This window comes from Schistocerca cancellata, chromosome 12, assembly GCF_023864275.1.
Source record: "Schistocerca cancellata isolate TAMUIC-IGC-003103 chromosome 12, iqSchCanc2.1, whole genome shotgun sequence".
NCBI lineage: Eukaryota > Metazoa > Arthropoda > Insecta > Orthoptera > Acrididae > Schistocerca > Schistocerca cancellata.
The window spans coordinates 106,852,352-106,879,418 of NC_064637.1; the positions used below are offsets into that span (position 1 = coordinate 106,852,352).

General features: G+C 41.3%; 1 protein-coding gene across 2 annotated transcripts in view; it reads left to right on the forward strand.

The window, feature by feature from the left end:
* LOC126109635 (trichohyalin) overlaps positions 1–27,067 on the forward strand; it is a 230,864-nt gene that overhangs the window by 75,830 nt on the left and 127,967 nt on the right. The window contains exons 4-6 of one of the 2 annotated variants that reach the window (XM_049914680.1): positions 1,683–1,980; positions 16,817–17,056; positions 25,279–25,473. In XM_049914680.1, the coding sequence (XP_049770637.1) occupies positions 1,683–1,980; positions 16,817–17,056; positions 25,279–25,473 (733 nt within the window). The remainder of the gene's footprint in view (positions 1–1,682; positions 1,981–16,816; positions 17,057–25,278; positions 25,474–27,067) is intronic. The other variant, XM_049914681.1, reaches the window with a different exon arrangement.

Consider the following 27,067-nt stretch of genomic DNA (forward strand, 5'->3'; position numbering starts at 1 on the left):
GGGGACAGATCCGGAGATCTTGCTGGCCAGGGTAGTTGACTTACACCTTCTAGAGCACGTTGGGTGGCACGGGATACATGCGGACGTGCATTGTCCTGTTGGAACAGCAAGTTCCCTTGCCGGTCTAGGAATGGTAGAACGATGGGTTCGATGACGGTTTGGATGTACCGCGCACTATTCAGTGTCCCCTCGACGATCACCAGAGGTGTACAGCCAGTGTAGGAGATGCCGGGTGTTGGCCCTGTGTGCCTCGGTCGTATGCAGTCCTGATTGTGGTGCTCACCTGCACGGCGCCAAACACGCATACGACCATCATTGGCACCAAGGCAGAAGCGACTCTCATCGCTGAAGACGACACGTCTCCATTCGTCCCTCCATTCACGCCTGTCGCGACACCACTGGAGGCGGGCTGCACGATGTTGGGGCGTGAGCGGAAGACGGCCTAACAGTGTGCAGGACCATAGCCCAGCTTCATGGAGACGGTTGCGAATGGTCCTCGCCGATACCCCAGGAGCAACAGTGTCCCTAATTTGCTGGGAAGTGGCGGTGCGGTCCCCTACGGCACTGCGTAGGATCCTACGGTCTTGGCGTGCATCCGTGCGTCGCTGCGGTCCGGTCCCAGGTCGATGGGCACGTGCACCTTCCGCCGACCACTGTCGACAACATCGATGTACTGTGGAGACCTCACGCCCCACATCCCACATGTTGAGCAATTCGGCGGTACGTCCACCCGGCCTCCCGCATGCCCACTATACGCCCTCGCTCAAAGTCCGTCAACTGCACATACGGTTCACGTCCACGCTGTCGCGGCATGCTACCAGTGTTAAAGACTGCGATGGAGCTCCGTATGCCACGGCAAACTGGCTGACACTGACGGCGGCGGTGCACAAATGCTGCGCAGCTAGCGCCATTCGACGGCCAACACCGCGGTTCCTGGTGTGTCCGCTGTGCCGTGCATGTGATCATTGCTTGTACAGCCCTCTCGCAGTGTCCGGAGCAAGTATGGTGGGTCTGACACACCGGTGTCAATGTGTTCTTTTTTCCATTTCCAGGAGTGTATTATTATTGTTATAGTTACAAGGATATACTTTTTTCATTAAATGAATGCTTACTTGTGAATAAATGACAATAGGAAAATAACATATGTATATGAAGAGTGTCACAGTACTCAGAAATTGCAGATACATAACCCAAATTTGACTTTGTGGAGGCTGGCTGGAGTGGCCGAGCAGTTCTAGGCGCTTCAGTCTGGAACCGTGTGACTGCTACAGTCGCAAGTTCGAATCCTGCCTCGGGCATGGATGTGTGTGATGTCCTTAGGTTAGTTAGGTTTAAGTAGTTCTAAGTTCTAGGGGATTGATGACCACTGATGTTAAGTCCCATAGTGCTCAGAGTCATTTGAACCATTTGACTTTGTGGATCATGTTCTGCACAAAAGTGGTGGATCAGAATCTACAAAAAGTAGTGAATCAAATTGTACACTAAACTGATTGTGACACATTATTAAGTTTAATTATGCCATGGAAGCTGATGAGTGAAATAAGAGACAGCAGATTGCTGGTGAACTCTGTTGGTGAGCAGCTGTGACAGTTGAAAGGATATGTCACTGATGAGTTCATGATCATTCCATGATTAAATCCCCATCTTTCTCTCACACTCACCACTACGGACGGTGTTGTCAGCAGCATCAGCCGGTCCCCATCCCGCGAGGAGGAGTCTCGCGCCAGGCAGAACCGGCCGTGGCTGCAGCAGACGTCTGTCACGCAACAGGCCGCTCCGTCGCAGAGGTCGCCCCCTGCCGCTGAGGGAGACAGCAGCTCCGGTGGTGACCAGAGGCAGCAGCAGGAGAAAGGACAGCAGCAGGAGAAGGGACAGCAACGTGAACAGCAGCAGGGACAGCAGCGCACGGGCGGTGTCGCGGACGAGCGCCGCACTCTCAGTGCCAGCAAGGCCGCCGAGCTGGAACTCTTCAAGCGTGAGGTGAGATCCCGTGTCGATGTGGAACACGTGTCCGGGTTTGTGTCTAGTCGAGGCACCCACATGTGCATTCATTTCAAAGTCTTTAGTGGTATTAGAGGTAGAAGAAACCCAGAGTGTGCCCACAAAGTAACAGCATTTGCAGAGTGGGGAAAAAGCACTACAAATGTACGACAGGAGTAGATATTGTTCTTATTATACAGGGTAAGACAGCTAAGCCAGGCCACTCTAAATATATCTAGAATGAATAAATATACTGTGGTACAGTTTTTGCCAAGCTATAGTGGACAATATGTTAAATTTCCTGACATTTGCATGTAGTTTTTGTTGTTTATGGTTGCCAAATTACAACACTGACTTTTTTCTCTCTAAAGAACCATAACCTTTTCCTGTGCATTCAAAAGAAGCTTTCAGGAGAACTTCAACAACATAACATGTATGGGACTTGATCAAATAGTATCAAGAAAAATCTGCTGACAACCACTGTCCCACTGTCAGGAGAAGTACTTCAAACGTCTGCCATAATACACCAGACTTAAGCAAACATGTAACTCTTGTATGGTTCTTGTGTTCACGTGTGCACTCAAAGCCCACCAGTCTGTGTTCTGCTGTTGTAATCAGATAACTTGGTTTGTAAAGCAGTTGAGACAGTCTCAGAATATAAAACAGTAGAAAAAATGTGTATCATTTGTAGCAGTTGTCACCCAAACTATTACACCAGCAGCATGGGTGTAGGCTATAGAGTATCCAGATCATGATCTATATTTGCAAACATTATAAAAAAAAGTTCTAGGAACTGGAAGTTTGGAGAGTAAAATATGCCAATGAAAAAGAAAAGAAACTAATGAAAGAAATGAAACTAACATTTTAGCAGTAGCAACACACAATTCAAATGTCACTGAGAGGCACATTAGAAATTCGAGAGGGATCAACCAAACGAGTGTTCTGCAAATACTTTATTCCATCATATTTCATCCGCTTCAGATTTTGCTACATCTACAGCTTTGTGACAACGACTTTCAAAATTGGTTACAGTTCTCTGAATGTTACCTGTGAAAAGTGCAAAGTGATGCAGCATATCTATGCAAAATTTTGCTTAAGATAGAACATTATTTACAAACCATGGTCAAGTCAGTCTTTGCAATATGCGCTAATCATCAGCTCCTTTCAAATGCCACAGAAGAAAATATGTAGCTCCATTAGAAAAAACTAAGCTGGTTACACAATTTGGAGACTATAAATGATAAAAATTACTTGTGAATGTTAGGAAACTTCCTATATTGTCCTCTATAACTTGGCAAAACTTGCATCTCGTATTATTTATCATTTCCGTCAGGTGGCTTGCGGAGTATGGATGTAGATGTAGATGTAGATGTAGAGTGTAACCATGTTTGGAAGTGAAACATGGACAATAAATAGTTTGGACAAGAAGAGAATAGAAGCTTTCTAAATGTGGTGCTACAGAAGAATGCTGAAGATTAGATGGGCAGATCACGTAACTAATGAGGAGGTATTGAATAGAGTTGGGGAGAAGAGAAATTTGTGACACAACTTGACTAGAAGAAGGGATCGGTTGGTAGGACATGTTCTGAGGCATCAAGGGATCACCAGTTTAGTATTGGAGGGTAGCCTGGATGGTAAAAATCACAGAGGGAGACCAAGAGATGAATACACTAAGCAGATTCAGAAGGATGTAGGTTGCAGTAGGCACTGGGAGATGAAGAAGCTTGCACAGGATGGAGTAGCATGGAGAGCTGCATCAAACCAGTCTCTGGACTAAAGACCACAACAACAAAAACATATTTATCCATTCGGGATATATTAGGTATAGCCTGTATTAGCTGCCTCATCCTGTATATACGCTGTTGGCCATTTAATTAGTAATGCCATGAAAGCAGCATGCAACAAATTTTCAGATTAGTAGGATGTGTACTACATGCCAGAATACAAATGATTAGCGTTTCAGCACAACTGCACAAAGTTGATAGGTGTAATGTCATCTTCATTCTAAGCAATCATAAAGTTAATATTAGTCCTTGTATAACAAGGATGAAAGTCTACCAGCACATTGTCATGTCCTAGTAATGAATGTAGTAATAGTATTAGAACTTAAAGGGGGTCCAGGACAGTCTGCAGTTTCTGAGCATTTAGGAGCAAATGTAGAAAGATGATGATGTTTGGTTTGTGGGGTGCCCGTACAAGTTCCCAACCTATGCTCAGTCCAGTCTCGCCATTTTCATGAATCATGATGAAATGATGAGGACAACACAGACACCCAGTCATCTCCTGGCAGGTGAAAATCCCTGACCCCGCCGGGAATCGAACCCGGGACCCCGTGCTCGGGAAGCGAGAACGTGACTGCGAGACCACGAGCTGTGGACAAATGCAGAAAGACAAACTTCCAGTGATGGCAAGTAACTACTTGGATCAGCACCAACCAATGCTGCAGTTTGTAAGCTTCTTCTGTTGCTGTATACCTCACTTAAGTGCTACCGTCTATGGCTGCCACTTGCCTTGTATCTCTGGTTTCGTGTCTTGGAGTTCTATACCAGGTTTCTAACAGCGTCATGCTTATAATGCACAACTCAATAAGGTCTCAATACATGGCATCATGTCACAATTTGACAGTGGCAGGATCATAGTGTATTAAGACTGCAGTTTACTCCGTGGTATCGCTACCTGTGTCAATCGGGAATATGGAACTGCTTTGTTCAGAAGGCTCTCAATGGTTCCAGGTGCCCAGCACTCAAGAGGACAGACATATTGTTCATTTGGCTGTGCAGAATCGTACAGCTGAATCATGTAATTTGATCAGGAAATAAGACTGTAACTGTGGAGCAGCTGTTGTGATGTTCTATCATGGCTTTGACTTATCAGTTGATCTGCTCAGGACCTCATGAGAGGTCTCCAAAGCACAGTAAACTGGAATATATTTATTTTTTCATTGCAATAAACTGTAATAATACTCCTCTTTTTAATTTTCAATGATTTTCATAGGCTGGTACTTCTAATGATTCTAAGTAGGGAACAGAATACTATCCGAACATTAATTAATTTCCACATAATAATAGTTCTTGACTACTGCATTACGGCGTCATCTCTCATTGGTGATATACTTGAAGTTAGAATATACCTCCAAATAATATATGTGTTCAATGCATTTAATATTTTTCACTTCACAACACTGTAAACATTTTCATATTCACAGATACAAATTGTATAATGCTCTTGAAGTAAGAAACACAGAAGTCCTTAATGTTTCTCCACTACCATTTATTAAATGTACTGTACATATACAAACTTTTCTTTGAGTGTTACAACTGACAGTGAACAATATTAATGCACTATGTCCATCTTCAGTCAGATTCAAAACAAAACTCCAGAGTTATATGACGTAATTTACAATGCTTTAGATGATGTTTATTCTGTTTATTATAATTCTATTTATTCTATTTATATATTAATCAAGACTCTTGACAATGTGGCTGCCACCTTCTCATGGTCACTGACCATCAGCTACAATATCAGGAACCAGCACCGCCAAGTTCTCCATTAATAAAGAAGTACAATGCCACATAATCACAATCCTGTAAATACCACATGAAACAGAAAAAAAATATTGTGGTAATATATTTAAATAAAACTAATATACTTACATTGAAATACAAATTTGTAAATGTGTAACTAATGTCACTCAGGTGGGGAAGACACTGTAATAATCTATACAGTATTTATAACACCACACTGACCAGTTTTGTATCTTGTCGTGGCAGCCACCTGTACATTGAGTTTAGTGCATGTTTTACTGTTACTGATAGAAGAAATCCAGCCAGTATACAGAGTGAAACGCCATGTACAGAATGGGGAATAATCACTACATTTTCTAACATTCTCATTCTATCAACTTTATTCAAACATGTTAATATAACATGAAGAAACAATAACCTGGTGCATTGTTATGCATTGTTTCTTTTATCATAGCACCAATTGCCAGTGATGGTAACAGCAGTATTAAATTCCCAGACTGCAATTCTGTTTAGATGCTTAACTCAACTGCAGGAAGTGTTGGTCCAGGTCTTTGCAGTAGATAAACTCGACACTTCTGTTTTTAATTTCCATTTATTTCAGAAAAGCACAAACATAATGTCAGACTTCACATAAAAAAGATAGAGGAGTAAAAAAACTAACACTCTCTAAAACAGTGGCAAACTATGACCCATTGGCCTCCAATACATTTAATTATACGAAGTGTCCCAGGAGGAGTGGTCAATATTCAGGGATATGGCAGGAATGATCATATGAAGCAGATCCAAAATACATACCTTAAGAACTATGAGCATTTCTCCATCTACCGTACTCATCCACCAGAGTCACCTACTGATGTAACTGAAAACTTTAGAGAAAACCTCAGTTCACTTGTACGTAAGTTCCCCAGTTATAATGTAATCATCAGCGGAGATTTTAGTCATCAACAATTAATTCAGAAAATTACAGTTTTGTTAGTGGTGCACATTATAAGACATTCTGTGAAACATTACTAAATAGCTTCTCTGAAAACTATGTAGTACAGATTGTTAGGAACCCCACTCATGATGGAAATATATTGGGTCTAATGTTAATGAGTAGACTTGACCTTTTTGGGGATGTCCATATCAAAACTGGTATCAGTGACCATGATGTGGTTGAGGTAACAATGATTACCAAAGTGCAAAGGACAACTAAGACAAGCAGAAAGATATACAGGGTTATTACAAATGATTGAAGCGATTTCACAGCTCTACAATAACTTTATTATTTGAGATATTTTCACAATGCTTTGCACACACATACAAAAACTCAAAAAGTTTTTTTAGGCATTCACAAATGTTCGATATGTGCCCCTTTAGTGATTCGGTAGACATCCAGCCGATAATCAAGTTCCTCCCACACTCGGCGCAGCATGTCCCCATCAATGAGTTCGAAAGCATCGTTGATGCAAGCTCGCAGTTCTGGCACGTTTCTTGGTAGAGGAGGTTTAAACACTGAATCTTTCACGTAACCCTACAGAAAGAAATCGCATGGGGTTAAGTCGGGAGAGCATGGAGACCGTGACATGAATTGCTGATCACGATCTCCACCACGACCGATCCATCGGTTTTCCAATCTCCTGTTTAAGAAATGCCGAACACCATGATGGAAGTGCGGTGGAGCACCATCCTGTTGAAAGATGAAGTCGGTGCTGTCGGTCTCCAGTTGTGGCATGAGCCAATTTTCCAGCATGTCCAGATACACGTGTCCTGTAACGTTTTTTTCGCAGAAGAAAAAGGGGCCGTAAACTTTAAACCGTGAGATTGCACAAAACACGCTAACTTTTGGTGAATTGCGAATTTGCTGCACGAATGCGTAAGGATTCTATACCGCCCAGATTCACACATTGTGTCTGTTCACTTCACCATTAAGAAAAAATGTTGCTTCATCACTGAAAACAAGTTTCGCACTGAATGCATCCTCTTCCGTGAGCTGTTGCAACCGCACCAAAAATTCAAAGCATTTGACTTTGTCATCGGGTGTCAGGGCTTGTAGCAATTGTAAACGGTAAGGCTTCTGCTTTAGCCTTTTCTGTAAGATTTTCCAAACCGTCAGCTGTGGTATGTTTAGCTCCCTGCTTGCTTTATTCGTCGACTTCTGCGGGCTACGCGTGAAACTTGCCTGCACGCGTGCAACTGTTTCTTCGCTCACTGCAGGCCGCCCCGTTGATTTCCCCTTACAGAGGCATCCAGAAGCTTTAAACTGCTCATACCATCGCCGAATGGAGTTATCAGTTGGTGGATCTTTGTTGAACTTCGTCCTGAAGTGTCATTGCACTGTTATGACTGACTGATGTGAGTGCATTTCAAGCACGACATACGCTTTCTCGGCTTCTGTCGCCATTTTGTCTCACTGCGCTCTCGAGCGCTCTGGAGGCAGAAACCTGAAGTGCGGCTTCAGCTGAACAAAACTTTATGAGTTTTTCTATGTATCTGTAGTGTGTCGTGACCATATGTCAATGAATGGAGCTACAGTGAATTTATGAAATCGCTTCAGTCATTTGTAATAGCCCTGTATATGCTCAGTAACCTAGAGAAAAAATCAGAAGTGTCATCTCTCAGTGAGGAACTTGAAACTTTCAGCACAGGGCGGGAGCATGTAGAGGAACTATGGATCAAGTGGAAAGAATAGTTGATCATGTAGTGGATAGATATGTACCCAGTAGAACAGTTCATGATGGGAGGGAACCTCCATGGTATATACTCACTGTATGGAAACTTCTAAAGAAGCAGAGATTACTGCATAATAGGCATAAAACAAAGCATAGGTATACAGATAGAGAGATGCTAAATGAAAAGCATTTGGCTATTAAGTGAATAATGTGTGATGCCTTCAATGACTGCTGTAGCAGAATATTATCAAATTATCTTTCACAAAACTCAAAGAAATTCTGATCATACATAAAGGCTGTTAGCAGCACCAAAGTTAGTCCCTAGACAAGAACTGAAATTGGAGGCAACAAAACAAAATCTAAAGTGCTTAACTCCATTTTCAAATGTTGCTTTGCAAAGGAAAACCCAAGATAATTGCCCCAATTTAATCCTCGTACCACTGAAAGGATGAATGAAACAAGTATTAGTGTCAGTAGTGTTGAGAAACAGCTGAAATCGTTAAAATTGAACAAATCTCTAGAGCCCTATGGAATCTCTATCAGATTCTATACTGAATTTGTGGCTGACTTAGCCCCTCTTCTGACCTCCTCAATGTCTACCCACATGTATTCTGAAAACATGGCAGGCTGAAAGCTTTGGATTGACACATCAGGTAGATGCAGTATTTCTTGATTTTGGAAAAGCATTTGACTCAGAGTCACATGTACGCTTATTATCAAAAGTATGATCATATGGGGTATCAAGTGAAATTTGTGACTGGATTGAGATTTTTTGATAGGGAGGATGCAGCACGTTATCTTGCATGGAAAGTCACCATCAGATGCAGAAGTAATTTCAGGTGCACCCCAGGGAAGTGTGCAGGAACACTTGCTGTCCATGCTGTATATTAATGACCATTGATAGTAACTTCAGAATTTTGCAGATGATGCAGTTATCTGTAATGAAGTACTGTCTGAAAGGTACTGCATAAATATTCAGTCAAATCTTGATAAGTTTCAAAGTGCTGCAAAGATTGGCAACTTGCTTTAAATGTTCAGAAATTTAAAATTATGCACTTCACAAAATGAAAAAAAAAACATAGTATTCTATGACTGTAATATCAATGAGTCACTATTGAAGTCAGCCAAATCATGCAAATACTTGGGTCTAAACTTTGTAGGGGTATGAAATGGAATAATCATATAGGCACAGTTTTTGATAAAGCAGGTAATAGCCTTCGGTTTATTGGTGGAATACTGGGGAAGTGCAATCAGTCTGTAAAGGAGATTGCTTACAAATCACTTGTGTGACCAGTTCTGGAATACTGCTCAAGTGTTGGGGACCCATACCAAATAGGACTAATAGGAGATATTGAATGTATACAGAGAAGGGCAGCATGAATGGTCACAGGTTTGTTTGATCCATGGTAGAGTGTCACAGAGATTCTGAAGGAACTGAACTGGAAGAATCTTGAAGAAGACATAAACTATCCCAAAAGAGTCTATTAATAAAGTTTCAAGAACCAGCATGAAATGATGATTCTAGGAATATACTACAATCTCCTATGTATCACCCACATAGGGATTGTCAGTATAAGATTAGAATAATTACTACATACACAGAGGCATTCAAACAGTGATTCTTGCTGCACTCTATACGTGAAAGGGACGGAAAGAAACCATAATAATTGGTACAGTGGGATGTACCCTCTGCCATGCACCTCATGGTGGTTTGCAGAGAATAGATGAAGATGCAAATGTGGATACTGAAACAGATCTCTTTGACTGCAAGGTCTTTGATGTCCATGTTTTGGGAAGAGGTAGTACAGACCAAAACAAGAAAAGAATTTCCAGTAAGCATGGCTTTAAAACACAAAACTTAAGAGCTATTAACACTTGTCCATTAGAATAAATGCATTTGACAGAAGTGAAGATGAACAAATGCACATAGCTTTTATTATATGTGCTTTAGAACATTCTCTTGCTGGACTTTTTTTCTTGTTTTGGTCTATCCTACCAGTTTTCAAAGTATGGAAAGCAAAGAGCTTGCTGTAGAAGAGATTTGTTTCACAGTACCGAAAATGATGAAGTGCTCATAACTCTTAAGGTAAATATTTTAGTGCCCATGCTTTGAATGATTGTTCTTGTCATATCTCTGAATACTCACCATTCCTCCTGGCACACCCTGTGCAATTTTATAATAATCACTATGGTACCTTTAAGTACCACAAACTTGGTCCCAGTTAACTCCATTACATCATCGTGTTTCTACAAAGTTTCCGACCTTGCAAATTATTCAGTTTTTCTATTTGTAATTCATAATATTACCACACATTTTTATCATCAATGTATGCTTCCTGCGCTAGTGACATTTTTGATTTCTTTTACACATTTTTCTTCTGGTTTTGAGCTGTAACATTTGCTCACATTTACACATTACTTACTTAATAAGATATATGTAGTTTTGTGAGAAACATAAATTTTTGGATAAAACATACAGAATTTCATGACATTGAACTATTTCCTACATATTATCAAACCACCATCACTGCAATTATACAAATTATGTCTTCAGATTTGAAATAAACTAATAAACTCTCATTTATCTATATTTGTCAGCTGCCTAACAATCAATATTCTCAAATATAATATTGTTTCTCTATTACAGAAAAATCAGTGTTTTGAATCAGTCATGTGTGTGGTTTCGAACAGTTTATAATATGTTGGTATTGGCAATTCATTAACTTCCTATTTCATTAGTTACATCTTAAAGTGTACAAATATATCAGTACTGGGTCCTCCTGGTTCTTGTTATATATTAATGATCTACCATCATCCAGCTGATACACTTCCCACCCCACCGCCAACATCTGGAACATCTTTGCCTCTCCTTCACCTCCTGTAAACTTGAATCCCATTACGCCATAGTCTCCTCCATACTTAAGAATCTGGCCTGTTTCTGTGTGCCTAGCAGCATGCCCACATCCCCCCCCCCCCCATCACAAAACGCTCCATGTCCTTTCCCTGTGTAATTTCTACTGCCTTCCCCAACCACACTGTCATGTCATCTGTGTAATCTCCGCTTTCTTCCTGCCATGACCTACTGTACCCTACCCATCACATCCCAAATGGCAGCTCCAACCCACATAGACATCCCACATCTTTTTCCATATACATACTTCTCCAGTACAGCTGACACCCCAGTCACCATCCACAGTTACCAGGAGAATCCCACACATCATCCTCATAACCAATACAGTGCTGAGGGTTGAGAAGATGACAGTGTGAAAGCTACAAGACACACAGAAGAGAGACATAGATCAGTGGATAGAGTAACTCTCCAAGTTTGTAACTTACATTACATATGCACAACATGGACACCACTTGTTTCATGGCAAATGCTGGTATCTGCATGCAGTTAATTGTAGATGCCTGTGAAGGCATAATGACAGCCCCCCACTTTGGAAATTGTTCATTGGGTTTGCCTGTCTGTAGGTGTAAACTACTTTGATGTGACAACATGGAATCAATGATAGGTTTACAAGGGTCCATGAAGCAAGCCATTAATCTTTTGAAAGCTAGAGTACCTGGTTCAGTACAACACATGAAGGTAAAAACAGTCACTGTTCAAGAAATTGAAAGAGTTATTAAATCCCTGAAAAGTAAAAACTCTGCTGGAATTGACAACATTTCTAACAAATTATTAAAATACTGCTCCAGCCATGTAAGTAAGGTCCTTTACCACATTTTTGATGCATCACTTAAGCAAGGAATAGTTCCTGGGAGGCTTAAGTATGCAGTTGTAAAACCGCCGCATAAGAAGGGGGATAAGATGGATACTGCTAACTATAGGCCAATATCACTACTGACCAGCTTTTCAAATGTTTTAGGGAAACTAATGCATGCCAGGATAGTTAAGCATCTCAGTGAACACGATATCTTCAGCAAAAGTCAGTTTGGATTTCAGAAAGGTTTGTCAACAGAAGATGCAATATTTGCATTTACTGGCAAACTCTTGGAACCTGTCAACAAAAAACTGAAAGTGATTGGCATATTTTGTGACCTAACAAAAGCATTTGAATGTGTAAATCACCAAATTCTTTTACAAAAAGCTGCACATCTCGGTATAAGTGGTGCAACAGGGAAATGGCTTGACTCATATCTGTCAAACAGGAAACAAAAAGTTGTAGTAGATAGTCAACATGGTGTCCCATTATCTTCAGAATGGGGTACCATCACATGTGGAGTGCCACAGGGCTCATTTCTGGGCCCCCTACTTTTTATTATATTTAATAAATGATCTCCCTCTCTGTATGGAATATTGTAGATTCACCATTTTCACTGATGACACTACACCACTTATTGATAATTCAGAACATAAACTTGAGGTAACAGCAAATTAGGTTTTAAATGAAATGGTGAACTGGTTGAACATTAATGGTCTTTCTTTAAATTACTGCAAAACAAACTACATTCAGTTCCACACAACATCCAAAGTTGAGGAAATAGTAGTAAAAATAGGTGAGCAGACAATGACCAGGGTAGATTCCTCAAAATACCTAGGCTTGTATATTGATAGCAAACTGAATTGGTCAAACCACATCCTGGATCTATGCAAATGACTTAAGTTCAGCAACATACACATTGCGCATTGTTTCTTCTTATAGAAATATGGAAACCATGAAGTCAGCATATTATGGTTATTTTCATGCAATTATGGCATTTGGAATTATATTTTGGGGAAATCAGCCACTGGCTAAAAAAGTACTATGTGTACAAAAAAGAGCCATAAGGATCATGTGTGGAGTCCATCCTAGAGCCACATGCAGGAATCTTTTTAAGAAGCTTGAAATACTTACATCCACTGCACAATATATATTCTCTTTTATGTGCTTCATAAGGAAAGAAAAATCCATCTTTAAGCTGAATAGTGCATATCACAGTCACAATACTAGGACGAAACATGATATCCACTATGAACAGCCAAATCTAAGTATGGTGCAGAAAGGAGTCCATTTCAGTGGCTGTAAGATTTTTAATGTACTCCATTCAAGAATTAAAGTGTTTGGTAGATGGTGATCTCTTGTTTAAAAAACCTTAAGGCAATTCCTATTGCAAGGGCCATTTTATACAATAGAAGAGTTCATGAAGTACAGTGTGTAACATTTATTGTAAATTGCAAACGTATGTCCAAATTTGTATTTGTAATACCGAATATTTTTATTGCAAACATATATTTTGTAATATTTATTTCTCTGTAACACTTATTATTTTGTAATCTTTATCTCTAAAATGTATTTTTTGTAGTGGGACCTAAGTTCCTGTTTACTGTTTTTGTTTTGTAATTCTATCTATCTCTAAAATGTATTTTTTGTAGTGGGACCTAAGTTACTGTTTACTGTTTTTGTTTTGTTTTATGTATTACCATAAATTCTGGCCAAAAGCTTGTAAAATTGACACGTTCCATATCCTGTGATAGTGTTACAACATGGATCCCTGGAACAAGAGACAAATAAATAATAAAAAAAAATAAAAAATTAAAAAAAATCTACAAGCTCCAACATGTCTGCCCACTAGTGCTAGTAGAGTATTTTTGCTGGAAAGAACAGATAAGCAGTTGTTGGTATCCCAGTTAGACTCTGAATTGATATCACCTACAATGCATATTCCAGAACTAAGGTCCGGTGACCAATTTGTCACTGATGGTAGGTCTGAATGAAGTTTCAGCAGCCCCATCTGCTGACTCTTTAGGAAACTACTGCTGTGTTGTTTTGATTCAGTTGTTTGCCAGTCAGTAAGAGCAGATCACAATGGTTGAGATGATCATAGATCCTGCCACCAGTGAAGTGTGCTGTGTGCTTAGATTTTTGCTGGTAAAAGGATCTTCAGCTGCTGAAATCTTTCATGTGTAGTGCCTAGTGTATGGACCTGAAATAATGAGTTCAAACAAGTTTGAAAATGGTGTTAAGGATGACAAAGTGGCCGCACATACATTCACAGTGAACAGTGGAGTGGCATGCCCAGTGTTCAGACCGACGACATCATTGATGAGCCAAAAAATTTGAAGTGATTGGCAGCTGACAATTGGTAGTCTGGCTAATGAATTCAAAAATGTTGCTCAAACCCCAATTTACAGGAGTGTCACTGAACAGCTTGGATATCACAAACTGTGTGCGAGGTGGGTTCCAAAAATGCTTACAAATCAGCACAGGGAGCAAAGAATGGATGCCGTGTGACAGTTTTTGGAGTGCTATAGACAAGATGGAGATGATTTGTTTTCTCACATTGTTACGAGCAATGAGATGTGGATGTAGTACACCAGCACACAAATCCAAACAACGGTCAATGGACTGATGCCATTCAAGTTCACCCAACTCAAAAAAGTTTAAGCAATTTATGTTTACAAACTGAAAAATGATGGCTACCATTTTTGGGGATGAAAAGGGTGTCCTTTTGTTTGATTTCGTGGAGCATGGGTTAGCTATTACTGCTGACATATACTGTCAAACACTAACCAAACAGAGATGTGCAATCCAAAATCAGTGCCACAGGAAACTGTCATCTGGCTTAATTCTTCACAAAACCACACACCCTCACACCAGTGGCTGCCAAAACTGAGGGGAAGATTCCAGCTTTACGGTGAGAACTTCTTGAGCACCCTCTGTATAGCTTTGATCTTGAACTACATGATTTTTCGCCTTCTTCCATTTGAAAAAGTCTCTGGGTGGACAATTTCAAAATGATGAACTTAAGACTGTTGTTACCAATTGGATAAATTCCCAGGTAGCAGACTACTATCCAGAGAGGTTAAAGAAGCTGGTGCAGCATTACAGGAAGTGTATAGATGTGAACGGCAATTATGTGGAAGAGTAAAGCAGATATATAGCAAAATATTACTTTCAATAAAAACCTTTCCTCATGGGCTCATTCTTTTTATCACCAAATGGACCTTAGTTTTTGAATACTCCTGGTAGTTCCAGTGTGATGGACTTAGAGAAATTATAGATGAAGTTTAAAAGTATTGTAAATTGTGTTCTTGAGAAGTACAAGTGCTGAGTAAGTGGATTAAAGAGGGCAAAGACACAATGGTTTAACAACAATATTTGGAAAATGCTGAGGAAGAAAAGATGGGGTTGCACACTCGGTTCAAAAGAGAATTCGTAGAGACACCCCGGGGGTGCTTATGAATAGCTGTGAACACATCACATCACCATCATTGTGCCATAAACATCACCACCTATTTTAACTTCGGAAATTATTGCATATTAACACTTTGACAGATACTGACACCTTAACTCGTCATTCTTCGCTGCTCCCCAGGTGCTGCTGACAAGTTCAAGTGCAGCCTCCAGATTTCACTTCAGTGCTAGTGACTCATTATTTCAGGACTCCTCGCTGTACCTGAGCACTAATGATGAGTCTAGATATGCCACCACACAGGAATCTGAATGCCCTTGATGAACTTACATGTATGGCAGTCTTTTTGTCCCATGTTTCAGTAACACTTCACAGTTCTGACCTCTAACTTGTCTCAGGAAAATTTATATCTTGTGATCCCGTTTTGCTGCATTTAACTCTGCTTTACATTTTCCTGTTCATGAGGGCTGGCGTCACAGCGTTTTTCCTCAACATCTGTTCCATAAAGAAAATGAGGAGATGTAACAGCTCCAATGAGTAAGAGATTATGGAGATACAAAGTGTGAAAGTGAGGATGAATTACTCGATGTTGAAGTAAGTGAAAATTTATCCACAGTCTGAAAGCAGCAATTTTAAGCTTTCTTAAGTCAGCAGGTGTAATATTACAATCTTATGTTTCAACAAAAGATGTGATTGATAGTTTATCCACATCTGAAGAATCTGAAAGTGATAGTAACTTCCGTTCAAAAACTATTGAAGCAAAAGACGTCTTCACATCTCTGTGAATTTCTAACAACAGCAAATTCACAGACAAGCTTCAAAGCCAAAATTAATTTTTACACCCACAATTATTTACATTTGGTGTGCTGACAGATCTTTGATCGACAGAGGGAGAAGTCACAAAAAGCAAAAAATGGTTCAAATGGCTCTGAGCACTATGCGACTTAACTTCTGAGGTCATCAGTCGCCTAGAACTTAGAATTACTTAAACCTAACTAACCTAAGGACATCACACACATACATACCCGAGGCAGGACTCGAACCTGCGACCACAGCGGTCACTCAGTTCCAGGCTGTAGCACCTAGAACCGCACAGCCACTCCGGCCGGCTCACAAAAAGCACTCCACAGCTATTCAGCAGATCGTCAGGAAAACTGTTTGGCTAAACCCGGTTCAGGTAGAACCCCAAATGCAGTCTACTTAGCATGGGTGGATGTGTTAGGTGATAATGATGCAGTGTTTGGCTGAGCATGTTGCAAGCACATCTGCAGCAGACAATGTGTTAAGTCTTAAGTGTGTTTAATCAAAAGGCTGAAGAGCATCAATTTGCCCCTCCACTCTCCCCTCTCCCCCCCCCCCCTCCCCTTCTCCACCGGTAAGGTGCATGTAAACAATGCTTCAACAAAAATAAGGATGATTCAGAGTAGTTTGCACACAAAATGTGGTGTGGCACCACATTAGGTAGGCATTCGTATTAGTTTTTTTCAGCACCTGTAATTTATATACTAATGTGTATTCTGTAGGGTGACGTTTCTTGCAAAACAGGTGAACGTGAAGAGGGAAGCAAGGCACCGCGCCATGGCAGCTGTCTCTGCCGAGCTGGAGCGCCTGCGGCGTGAACTGCAGCGTGAACGACGCACGAGGCGGCGCTTGGAGGTGCGCCTCGGCCAGCACGGCGAAGAGACAGATGCAGACGCAGGGGAACGGAGCCAGGGAGATGAGGACCGTGAGGATGAGGAGCTGCCAGAAGGTGACAGTGAAGGAGAGGCCGAGCGGCACTGCCAGGTGGGTGGGGGCGGTGGGGGCACAGAAAGCGAGCCTACTCGGCTGGAAATGATACAGCTATCAAAATGGTCTGAGCTGCAGTCAAACTGATTTTCTTGATACACATAATGTTTCTTCTCCATCTGTGGATGGCCTCTTCAGTGGAGGTCATAGCTTCGTTCCACCATACAAGGTGTGATCAAAACGTAATTGCAATGTTTTAATTTTGCATGTTTTATACATCTGATTTACAAACTTTTTATCTTGTTGGTTTACTTGTTCCTGGTGTATGTTTACATTTTAAGTTGTTTTGAATATTTAGTTTATTGTTGACAGTTGAAAAGGCTATACATGTGTTCCAGTGCTCAGCGAATTTTTACTTTAAAAAAAGATAGATCAAAGAATTTATATGAAATTTTGCTTTAAAAATGGAATAAAGTGGAACACCACATTCAGAATATTGACTGTGGGTGTTGGAAAATCTACCATAAATAAGACAAGAGCTCATAAGTGGTATAAACGTTTCAAAGAGGGTCAAGAAGATGTTGAAGACAATGATCACCCTGGATGCCCTAGTATATAAATTACTGACAACAGTGTGAAAGAAGTGAAGAAAATGATTCTGTCAAGCAATTTTTGGGATGTTTTGGGCATGAAATGTGTAGCAGCGAAGTTTTTCCGGATTTGTTGAATTTCGGCCAAAAATGACATCACAGAGACATCGATCGGGAATTGCTGAATGAAGTCAACAGCAGCCAAGAACTTCTAAAGAAGGTTATAACAGGGGATAAAACGTGGGTAGGGTATGACATTGAAACTGAGGCCCATTCATCCCAATGAAAACTGCCTGAAGAGCCAATGCTGCAAAAAATTCGACACGTTCAATCAAATGTGAAGGTTCTTCTCACTGTTTTTTCGATTGCAATGGGATAGTGCATTATGAGTTCCTGCCTTACAGTCATACACTCAGAATACTACCTGGAAGTTACGCAATGTTTGCATGAAACTATCCAAAGAAAACAACCAGAATTGTGGAAAAAACAATTGCATCACATTAATGCTCCCACTCTCACCTCAATTCTTGTTTTTGATTTTTTGGCAAAAAAAAAAGAGCAGTTATATTGCCTCAGTCACGGTATTCACCATATATGACCCCCTGTGGCTTCTTTCTATTTCTGAGACTGAAGAGAACCAGGAAAGGACGTTGTTCTGCTACCATTGAAGAGGTAAAAATGGATTCTCGAAGGAGATGAACACCGTAGCAAAAAGTGAGTTCCAGAAGTGCTTCCAAGATTGTAAAAGGTACTGGCACAAGAGTGTTATGTCTGAGGGGGTTACTTTGAAGGGGACAAAGTTGATGTTGATGGATAAATAAAGAATCTTTAAGAAAAACAAAAATTCCCATTACTTTTTATCACACTCCTTGTTCAGGGAACACCATACTTTCGAGGGGAATTCGAAAACAGATGCCTCCTACTATTTTGTTTTGGCTTTGAACGTTTGAGCAAGAATATGTTGAGATGGTTCTAATTTTTATTCTACCTACTGTTGTCCTGTTGGTTTTGCTGTCCTTTATCAAATACTGGCAGTAAGGGAGCATTCCAAACTGGCATCTGACATCAAGGCGAATGTGTTCTATTGTTGCAGAATTCCTTATTGCTGAACATATTGCATTGACTGAAACCTATCAGGGCCTGCAAATGATCAACATGACTAGTCCTGCCCCAGTCAACACTGATCAGCTGCCATTCCCTGTAAAGATTAGTGCTTAGATGAACTCGTGTATGATGATTGGTAGATTATGACTGAACTGCACAGTTGAATGTCAGGCACAGTGCCTTTGACATGTTATGTGACCTTGAATATTTTCAAGTGTGTGTGAAATAGCTCCAGTAGATGCTTACACAAGACCAGAAAAAAATGTAGAAGAGGAATATGTCTGGATTTGCTGGACCAATATGAGGCTAAACAATACAGTTCTCTGAACTCCATCATCACCAGGAATGAGACACGGTGTCACTATTACAATTCAGAACCCAAAAGAAAGTTGACAGAGTGGCAACATGTAAATTCTGCAACAAACAAGGAGTTTGAGACATATTCATCTGCAGGCAAAGTGATGTGCACAGTATCCTGAAATGGAAAGGGTGTGGTTCTTCAGTATTTTGTGTGTTGTGGAGCCTAAAGTAACTGTCAGTTCAGAACACTACAAGGTGACACTGACTAGGCTGAAAGTGCAAATTTTGAAAGACAGGCCAGTGAAGAAGACAAACTTCTGCTCACAGCACGACCATACCAAGTCCCACAACACTTCTGCAAGTGTGGAACTCATTTCCAAATTTCTCTGAATTGTCTTATCACATCAAATGTACTTTCTTGATTTGACACCATCAGACTTCCTGTGAAAGGTGGAGTAGGTGACTCAATATTTTCCAGAATCAGATGTTGGCTTCAAGGCTATAAAAGAGTGAGTAGCCTCAGCTGGTTCATGTTTTGATGAGCACAGCATGGAAGCTCTTGTTCATTGTTGTCAAAAGTAGATAACAAAAGGTGGAAGTAATGTTGGAAAAGACAGTATGTAGCTGAAATTGTGCTGTATTTAACTGCATTATTCTGCTTTCTGTATCTGCTGTAGTTACCATGAGAGTAAATGGGAGACACTAGCTTTGGGGTGGCTCTCATAATACCGAAAACTGACACAAGTGGAAGTATACACTAATAAGTGCAAAAATATTCCAGTAAACATGGCCCAAAAACAAGAAATTTGTGAGATATTTGCAAATCTGTGGTTACAGGCCATCACTAACTTCAATATGAAATATTGTCCTATTCAGTAGAAATGTATAAGGGGAGATCAAATGAAAACGGAACAGGTAAGAAGAACATAAATAAGCTGTGTATTATTTCAAAAATAATCATCGTAACATTGATACATTTATCTCACTGTGAGATAAGACAGCTAATGCATTCATGGAAAAATGTTTGCAGTTGACTACGGAAGCACAATCATACCCAGGATTGCACCACTTCATCCGAAACCATCGACAGCCACAAATGTCTTTTTTCAGAGCCCCTAAAATATGGAAACCACACAGGGAGAGATTAGGAATGTATGAAGGATATGTAAGTGCTTCCCAGTGAAAATTCTGCAGCATAGTCGAAACAACAGGCACACCGGCTCTGGGAAGACATGATGACCTTTCTTTTTGACTCCAAAAACACACTGCTCATTGACCTTCTGGAACATGGTGCCACAGTTAACACACAGCAGTACATAGACGCTTTGCAAAAATTGGAGTGTACTATCAAGTCCAAATACCCAGGAATGTTGATGGATGGCATCATTCCATTGGAAGATAATGCTCATCCATAGGTTGTCAAGATTATTTCAACTGCGCTGCAGAAGCTTCGCTGGGAAGTCCTTACACATCCTCAATACAGTTCTGATATCTCTCCATGCGATTTTCATATTTTTGGAGCCCTGAAGGAAGATATTCCTGACTGTCAATTTGCTTTGGACAAAGAGGTGCTCACCTGGATACACTCATGGTACTGTAGGCAACCACAAACATTTTTCTATGACATTGATCGTATTGTCTCACAGTGACATAAATGTGTTAACAGTTATGACAATTACTTTTGAAATAATAAACAGTTTACTTGCATTTTTCCATCTGTCTTGTTTTCATTTGACTGCCCCTTATATTACCCATTATCTGTTACTAGTTGCTCATTACCATTTCCTCTTACTTATTACACCTTCCTATTACATGTCACCCATTACTAGTTTCCAGTTGCCTCTTTCTCTTTTACTGTTACTCGTTACTGGGTACACACTACCTGTAACCTGATCCCTGTTACCCACTTCCTGTTACCTGTTACACATTTTCCTTTTGCCATTACCAATGTGCATTAAACATTACCCATTATCAACTGTCTGTTACTTGAGGGCCATTCTGCATTACCAAATACCTGTTACACATTCTCTTTTACCCACTTTCCTTTGGCCTTTTACCCATAGCCCATTATCCGCTTGTTGTTATCCATAGCTCATTACCTATTTCCCAATTCCCATTGCCCATTATCCATAATCTGTTATGCATTACTCATTACATTTGGCATATGTGAAATTCCGCTTGCTATAACTCTTTTGCTGTTAGCGATTTGCTATTTGCTCTTAACACATCAGCTGTTAGCTGTTAGCCATTACCCATGTGATATCAGCCATTACATTTACCATTACATGTTAACCACTGTGCCATGTGCTGTTAGCCATTACATGTTGCCTGTTGTTATCACACATCCAGTTGTCATCACCCTTCCAGTCATTTGTGATACATCCAGCACTGGTGGACGTGCAATGAGAACACAGCTCAGATAAACAAAGTAGAACAATTTTATTAAAGAATACATAAACAAAAAAGCTCCTTTCTGGAGTGAGTTTTTACAAGAACCGTTCATAGAAAAGTTTTGGTTATCAATTGATCGACGTAAGTCCATAACTGGGCAGATATCCATAAATGACAAAGTCTGAGCTCACTTTGGAGTTGAAGAGCTACGAGGGTGAGTCAAATGAAAACCTTAAATTTGTAATAACAAATCGAAATTTCGCGCCGTTATCCTGTAAGTTGGTAAGCATGCTACAAACAGCATGCAGAATGGCCTGTAGGTGGCAGCATAGTGCAGATGCACACATACCGTCGCAGTATCAGTATAAAGATGGCCGCCCCACTTGCGACTTGCACCTTTGCATAGTGAAGGTGTGAAACCTATTGAAATTCATTGACAAATGAAGGTTCAGTATGGTGATGCATGTTTGTCACAGCAGCAAGTCTATGAATGGAGGAAGTTCGCAAATGGTGTGACTTCAGTGGAAGATGCTCCTCGTCCAGGTCAGGCACAACGAGTTGTGACTCCACAGAACATTGCAGCAGTTGAAGCCATAGTGAAGGAAAACCGCCCAGTGACACTGAATGATACTGCAGCATGTTTACAGATTAGTCATGGGTCAGTGCACCACATTGTGCATGATGTGCTCCAGTTTCACAAAGTGTCTGCAAGATGGGTGCCATGGCAGCTGACTCCTGAAATGAGAGAACGACGTGTTGATGCTTGTGAAGAACTTCTCTGGCACTTTGAACGAGAAGGTGATGGCTTCCTTGCAAGAATCGTTACTGGGGACGAAACCTGGGTTCACTTCCACCAACCGGAAACGAAGAGATTGAGCAAGGAATGGCGCCATTCCTCATCACCAAAATCAAAGTAGTTTCGAACAGAACCATCAGCAGGGAAGGTTATGCTGACTCTCTTTTGGGACGAAAAAGGCGTCATTTTGGAGCATTACATGCCTAGAGGGACCACTGTCACCAGTGCATCATACACAGATCTCCTAAAAAATCATCTGCGGCCTGCAATCAAATCAGAGCGATGTGGATTGATGTCAGCAGGTGTCCTTTTGCAACATGACAGTGCAAGGCCCCACACTGCCCGTACAACAGTTGAAACAATCACAGACATGCATTTTGAGTGTCTTCCTCATCCACCATACTCACCAGGCCTTGCCCCAAGTGATTTCCATATGTTTGGTCCCACTCAAAGACGCAATGGGAGAAAAGAAGTTCCCTTTTGATGAAGAGGTACGACACGCGGTACATGATTTGTTGCACGGACTACCAAAAGAATTTTTTCCTTAAGGAATTTATGCACTTTGTAAGCGCTGGAGGACTTGCATTGAGTGTGGGGGAGGTTATGTTGAAAAGTGATACAGCTTTGTACCACTTCTGCACAATAAATAATATTTTAAAAAATATTTAAGGTTTTCATTTGGCTCACCCTTGTACAATACAGAGTAAAGATGATGGGCAGTATCTAAGTCCACTGCATTCTCCAGCTTAGAGGCAGCTTCCTGGCAATGCCTGAGGCACCCAATGGCGGCGTCACTGGCAGTATCGTGGCATCGGAGATTGTGAGAACTCTGGACCACTACTGTGGTCAGTTTCTCATCCAGAAGACTCAAAGGAATGAACTGGCCTGGCTCAGCTTGGCACTAGTGGAAATGCCCTACTTGTGGCTGGATTTCTTGATGGCACATGACTCCACAGAAGCAAGCAGGTCCATGAGGCCACTGACCTCTGGTGGCACTAATGTTACCGCCTGTTGGCACGGCAGGCATGTGAGGTCTTCTGGCTGTCATCTGCAGGTGTGGCCCCAGTAGTTCCACTGTGCAGGCCACTTACATGACTGGTAAGATGGAGATTGTTGGTAACGAAGGTGAATGGCCCATACACAGCAATTTGCTGTGCATCTAATCTGTCAGAGATTATTATGAAAAGAATAGATTGCTGATCACCATATAGAGATGTTGAGTCATAGACAGGCACAACAAAAAGACTGCTTAACATGTGGGCTTTCAGCCAAAAGGCCTTCTTGTAAAGTAGAGGAAGCACACACACACACACACACACACACACACACACACACACACACACACACACACACACACACACATAACCACAACTCACACGCACATGACCAGTGTCTCAGATTTTCCATTGTTTAACCTCTCAGAAAGATTAGTACATATTACACTACTGGCCATTAAAATTCCTACACAGAGAAGAAATGCAGATGATAAACGAGTATTCATTGGACAAATATATTATACTAGAACTGACATGTGATTACATTTTCATGCAATTTGGGTGCATAGATCCTGAGAAATCAGTACCCAGAACAACCACCTCTGGCCGTAATAATGGCCTTGATACGCCTGGGCATTGAGTCAAACAGAGCTCGAATGGCGTGTACAGGTACAGCTGGCCATGCAGCTTCAACACGATACCACAATTCAGCAAGAGTAGTGACTGGTGTATTGTGGTAACCCAGTTGCTAGGCCACCATTGACAAGACGTTTTCAGTTGGTGAGAGATCTGGAGAATGTGCTGGCCAGGGCAGCATTCAAACATTTTCTGTATCCACAAAGGCCCGTACAGGACCTGCAACAAGCGGTCGTGCATTATCCTGCTGAAATGTATGGTTTTGCAGGGATTGAATGAAGGGTAGAGCCATGGGTCATAGCTCATCTGAAATGTAACGTCCACTGTTCAAAGTGCTGTCAGTGCAAATAAGAGGTGAGCGAGACGTGTAACCAATGGCACCCCATACCATCACACCGGGTGATACGCCAGTATAGCATTGACGAGTACACGCTTCCAATGTGCGTTCACCGTGATGTCACCAAACACAGATGCGACCATCATGCTGCTGTAAACAGAATCTGGATGCATCTGAAAAATTGACGTTTTGCCATTCGTGCATCCAGGTTTGTCATTGAGTACACCATTGCAGGCACTCCTGTCCGTGATGCAGCATCGAGGATAACCGCAACCGTGGTCTCTGAGCTGATAGTCCATGCTGCTGCAAACGTTGTCAAACTGTTCGTGCAGTTGGTTGTTGTCTTGCAAACATCCCCATCTGTTGACTCAGCAATCGAGACATGGCTGCACGATGTGCTACAGCCATGCAGATAAGATTCCTGTCATCTCGACTGCTAGTGATACGAGGCCGTTGGGATCCAGCACAGTGTTCCATATTACCCTCCTGAACCCACCGATTCCATATTCTGCTAACAGTCATTGTATCTCGACCAACGCGAGCAGCCATGTTGCGATACGATGAAGTGCAATCACGATAGGCTACAATCCGACCGTTACCAAAGTCTGATGGTACGCATTTCTCCTCCTTACATGACGCATCACAACAACGTTTCACCAGGCAACGCTGGTCAACTGGTGTTTGTGTATGAGAAATTGGTTGGAAACTTCCCTCATGTCAGCATGTTGTAGGTGTTGCCACCGGTGCCAACCTTGGGTGAATGCTCTGAAAAGTTAATCATTTGCATATCACAGCATCTTCTTCCTGCTGGTTAAATATCACATCTATAGCATATCATCTTCATGGTGTAGCAATTTTAATGGCCAGTAGTGTATATTACTACCACTTTCTGTCTGATGTTAGCCAGGCACTGTGGCCAAGAGGTTCTAGGCACTTCAGTCTGGAATCGCACAACTGCTACAGTCACAGGTTCGAATCGTGACTTGGGCATGGACGTGTGTGATGTCTGTCCTTAGGTTAGTTAGGTTTAAGTAGTTCTAAGTTCTAGGGGACTGATGACCTTAGATGTTAAGTCCCATAATGCTCAGAGCCATTTGAACCATTTGTCTGATGTCGTATCTGCTATTTAGGTGTCACTGGAGGAAGACATGCATCTGAAGCTGGAGCAAATGAAGAACGAGCTGGAGACAGAACGTGACCTGAGGAGGGCTCTGGAGGACTCTGTGGAGCAGCTGAGGTGCCAGCTGGAGGCAGAGGAGCGTCGGAGACTGGAGGCAGAGGAACTCCGTGCAGATCTGGACAGGGAGAGGCAGAGGAGGGCAGAGGTATGGGCAATGCACCATTAGCTGCATGAAGCAGGCAGCACTTATATGAGTGCGGCCTTCTGCCCCTGGAGCATGTTTCAGTAGCAATCTCCTGTACATAAACTGTGTCTTGGAGGTCTCTGTGGTTATGATGTAAGTGATAAGAGTAAGGAGACTGGTTTTTTATCTGTTGTTGTTGTGGTCTTCAGTTCTGAGACTGGTGTGATGTAGCTCTCCATGCTACTGTATCCTGTGCAAGCTTCTTCATCTCCCAGTACTTACAGCAACCTACATCCTTCTGAATCTGTTTACTGTATTCATCTCTTGGCCTCCCTCTATGATTTTTTCCCTCCACGCTGCCCTCCAATGCTAAATTGGTGATCCCTTGATGCCTCAGAACATGTCATACCAACCGGTCCCTTCTTCTTGTCAAGTTGTGCCACAAACTCCTCTTCTCCTCAGTTCTATTCAATACCTCCTCATTAGTTATGTGATCTACCCATCTAATCTTCAGAATTCTTCTGTAGCACCACATTTCAAAAGCTTCTATTCTCTTCTTGTCCAAACTATTTATCATCCATGTTTCACTTCCATACATGGCTACACTCCATACAAATACTTTCAGAAACGACTTCCTGACACTTAAATCTATGCTCGATGTTAACAAATTTCTCTTCTTCAGAAACGCTTTCCTTGCCATTGCCAGTCTACATTTGATATCCTCTCTACTTCGACCATCATCAGTTATTTTGCTTCCCAAATACCAAAACTCCTTTACTATTTTAAGTGCCTCATTACCTAATCTAATTCCCTCAGCATCAACCAACTTATTTCGACTACATTCCACTATCCTCATTTTGCTTTTTTTGTTGTTCGTCTTACATCCTCCTTTCCAGACACTGTCCATTCTGTTCAACTGATCTTCCTAGTCCTTTGCTGACTCTGACAGAATTACAATGTCATCGGCAAACCTCAAAGTTTTTATTTCTTCTCCATGGATTTTAATACCTACTCCAAATTTTTCTTTTGTTTCCTTCACTGCTTGCTCAATATACAGATTGAATAACATCGGGGAGAGGCTACAACCCTGTCTCACTCCCTTCCCAACTACTGCTTGCCTTTCATGCCCCTCGACTCTTATAACTGCCATCTGGTTTCTGTACAAATTGTAAATAACCTTTCGCTCCCTGTATTTTACCCCTGCCACCTTTAGAATTTGAAAGAGAGTATTCCAGTCAACATTGTCAAAAGCTTTCTTTAAGTCTACAAATGCTTGAAACGTAAGTTTGCCTTTCCTTAATCTATTTTCTAAGATAAGTCGTAGGGTCAGTATTGCCTCACGTGTTCCAACATTTCTGTGGAATCCAAACTGATCTTCCCTGAGGTCAGCTTCTACCAGTTTCTCCATTTGTCTGTAAAGAATTCGCGTTAGTATTTTGCAGCTGTGACTTATTAAACTGTTAGTTCAGTAATTTTCACATCTGTCAACACCTGCTTTCTTTGGGATTGGAATTATTATATTCTTCTTGAAGTCTGAGGGTATTTTGCCTGTCTCATACATCTTGCTCACCAGATGGTAGAGTTCTGTCAGGACTGGCTCTCTCAAGGCCATCAG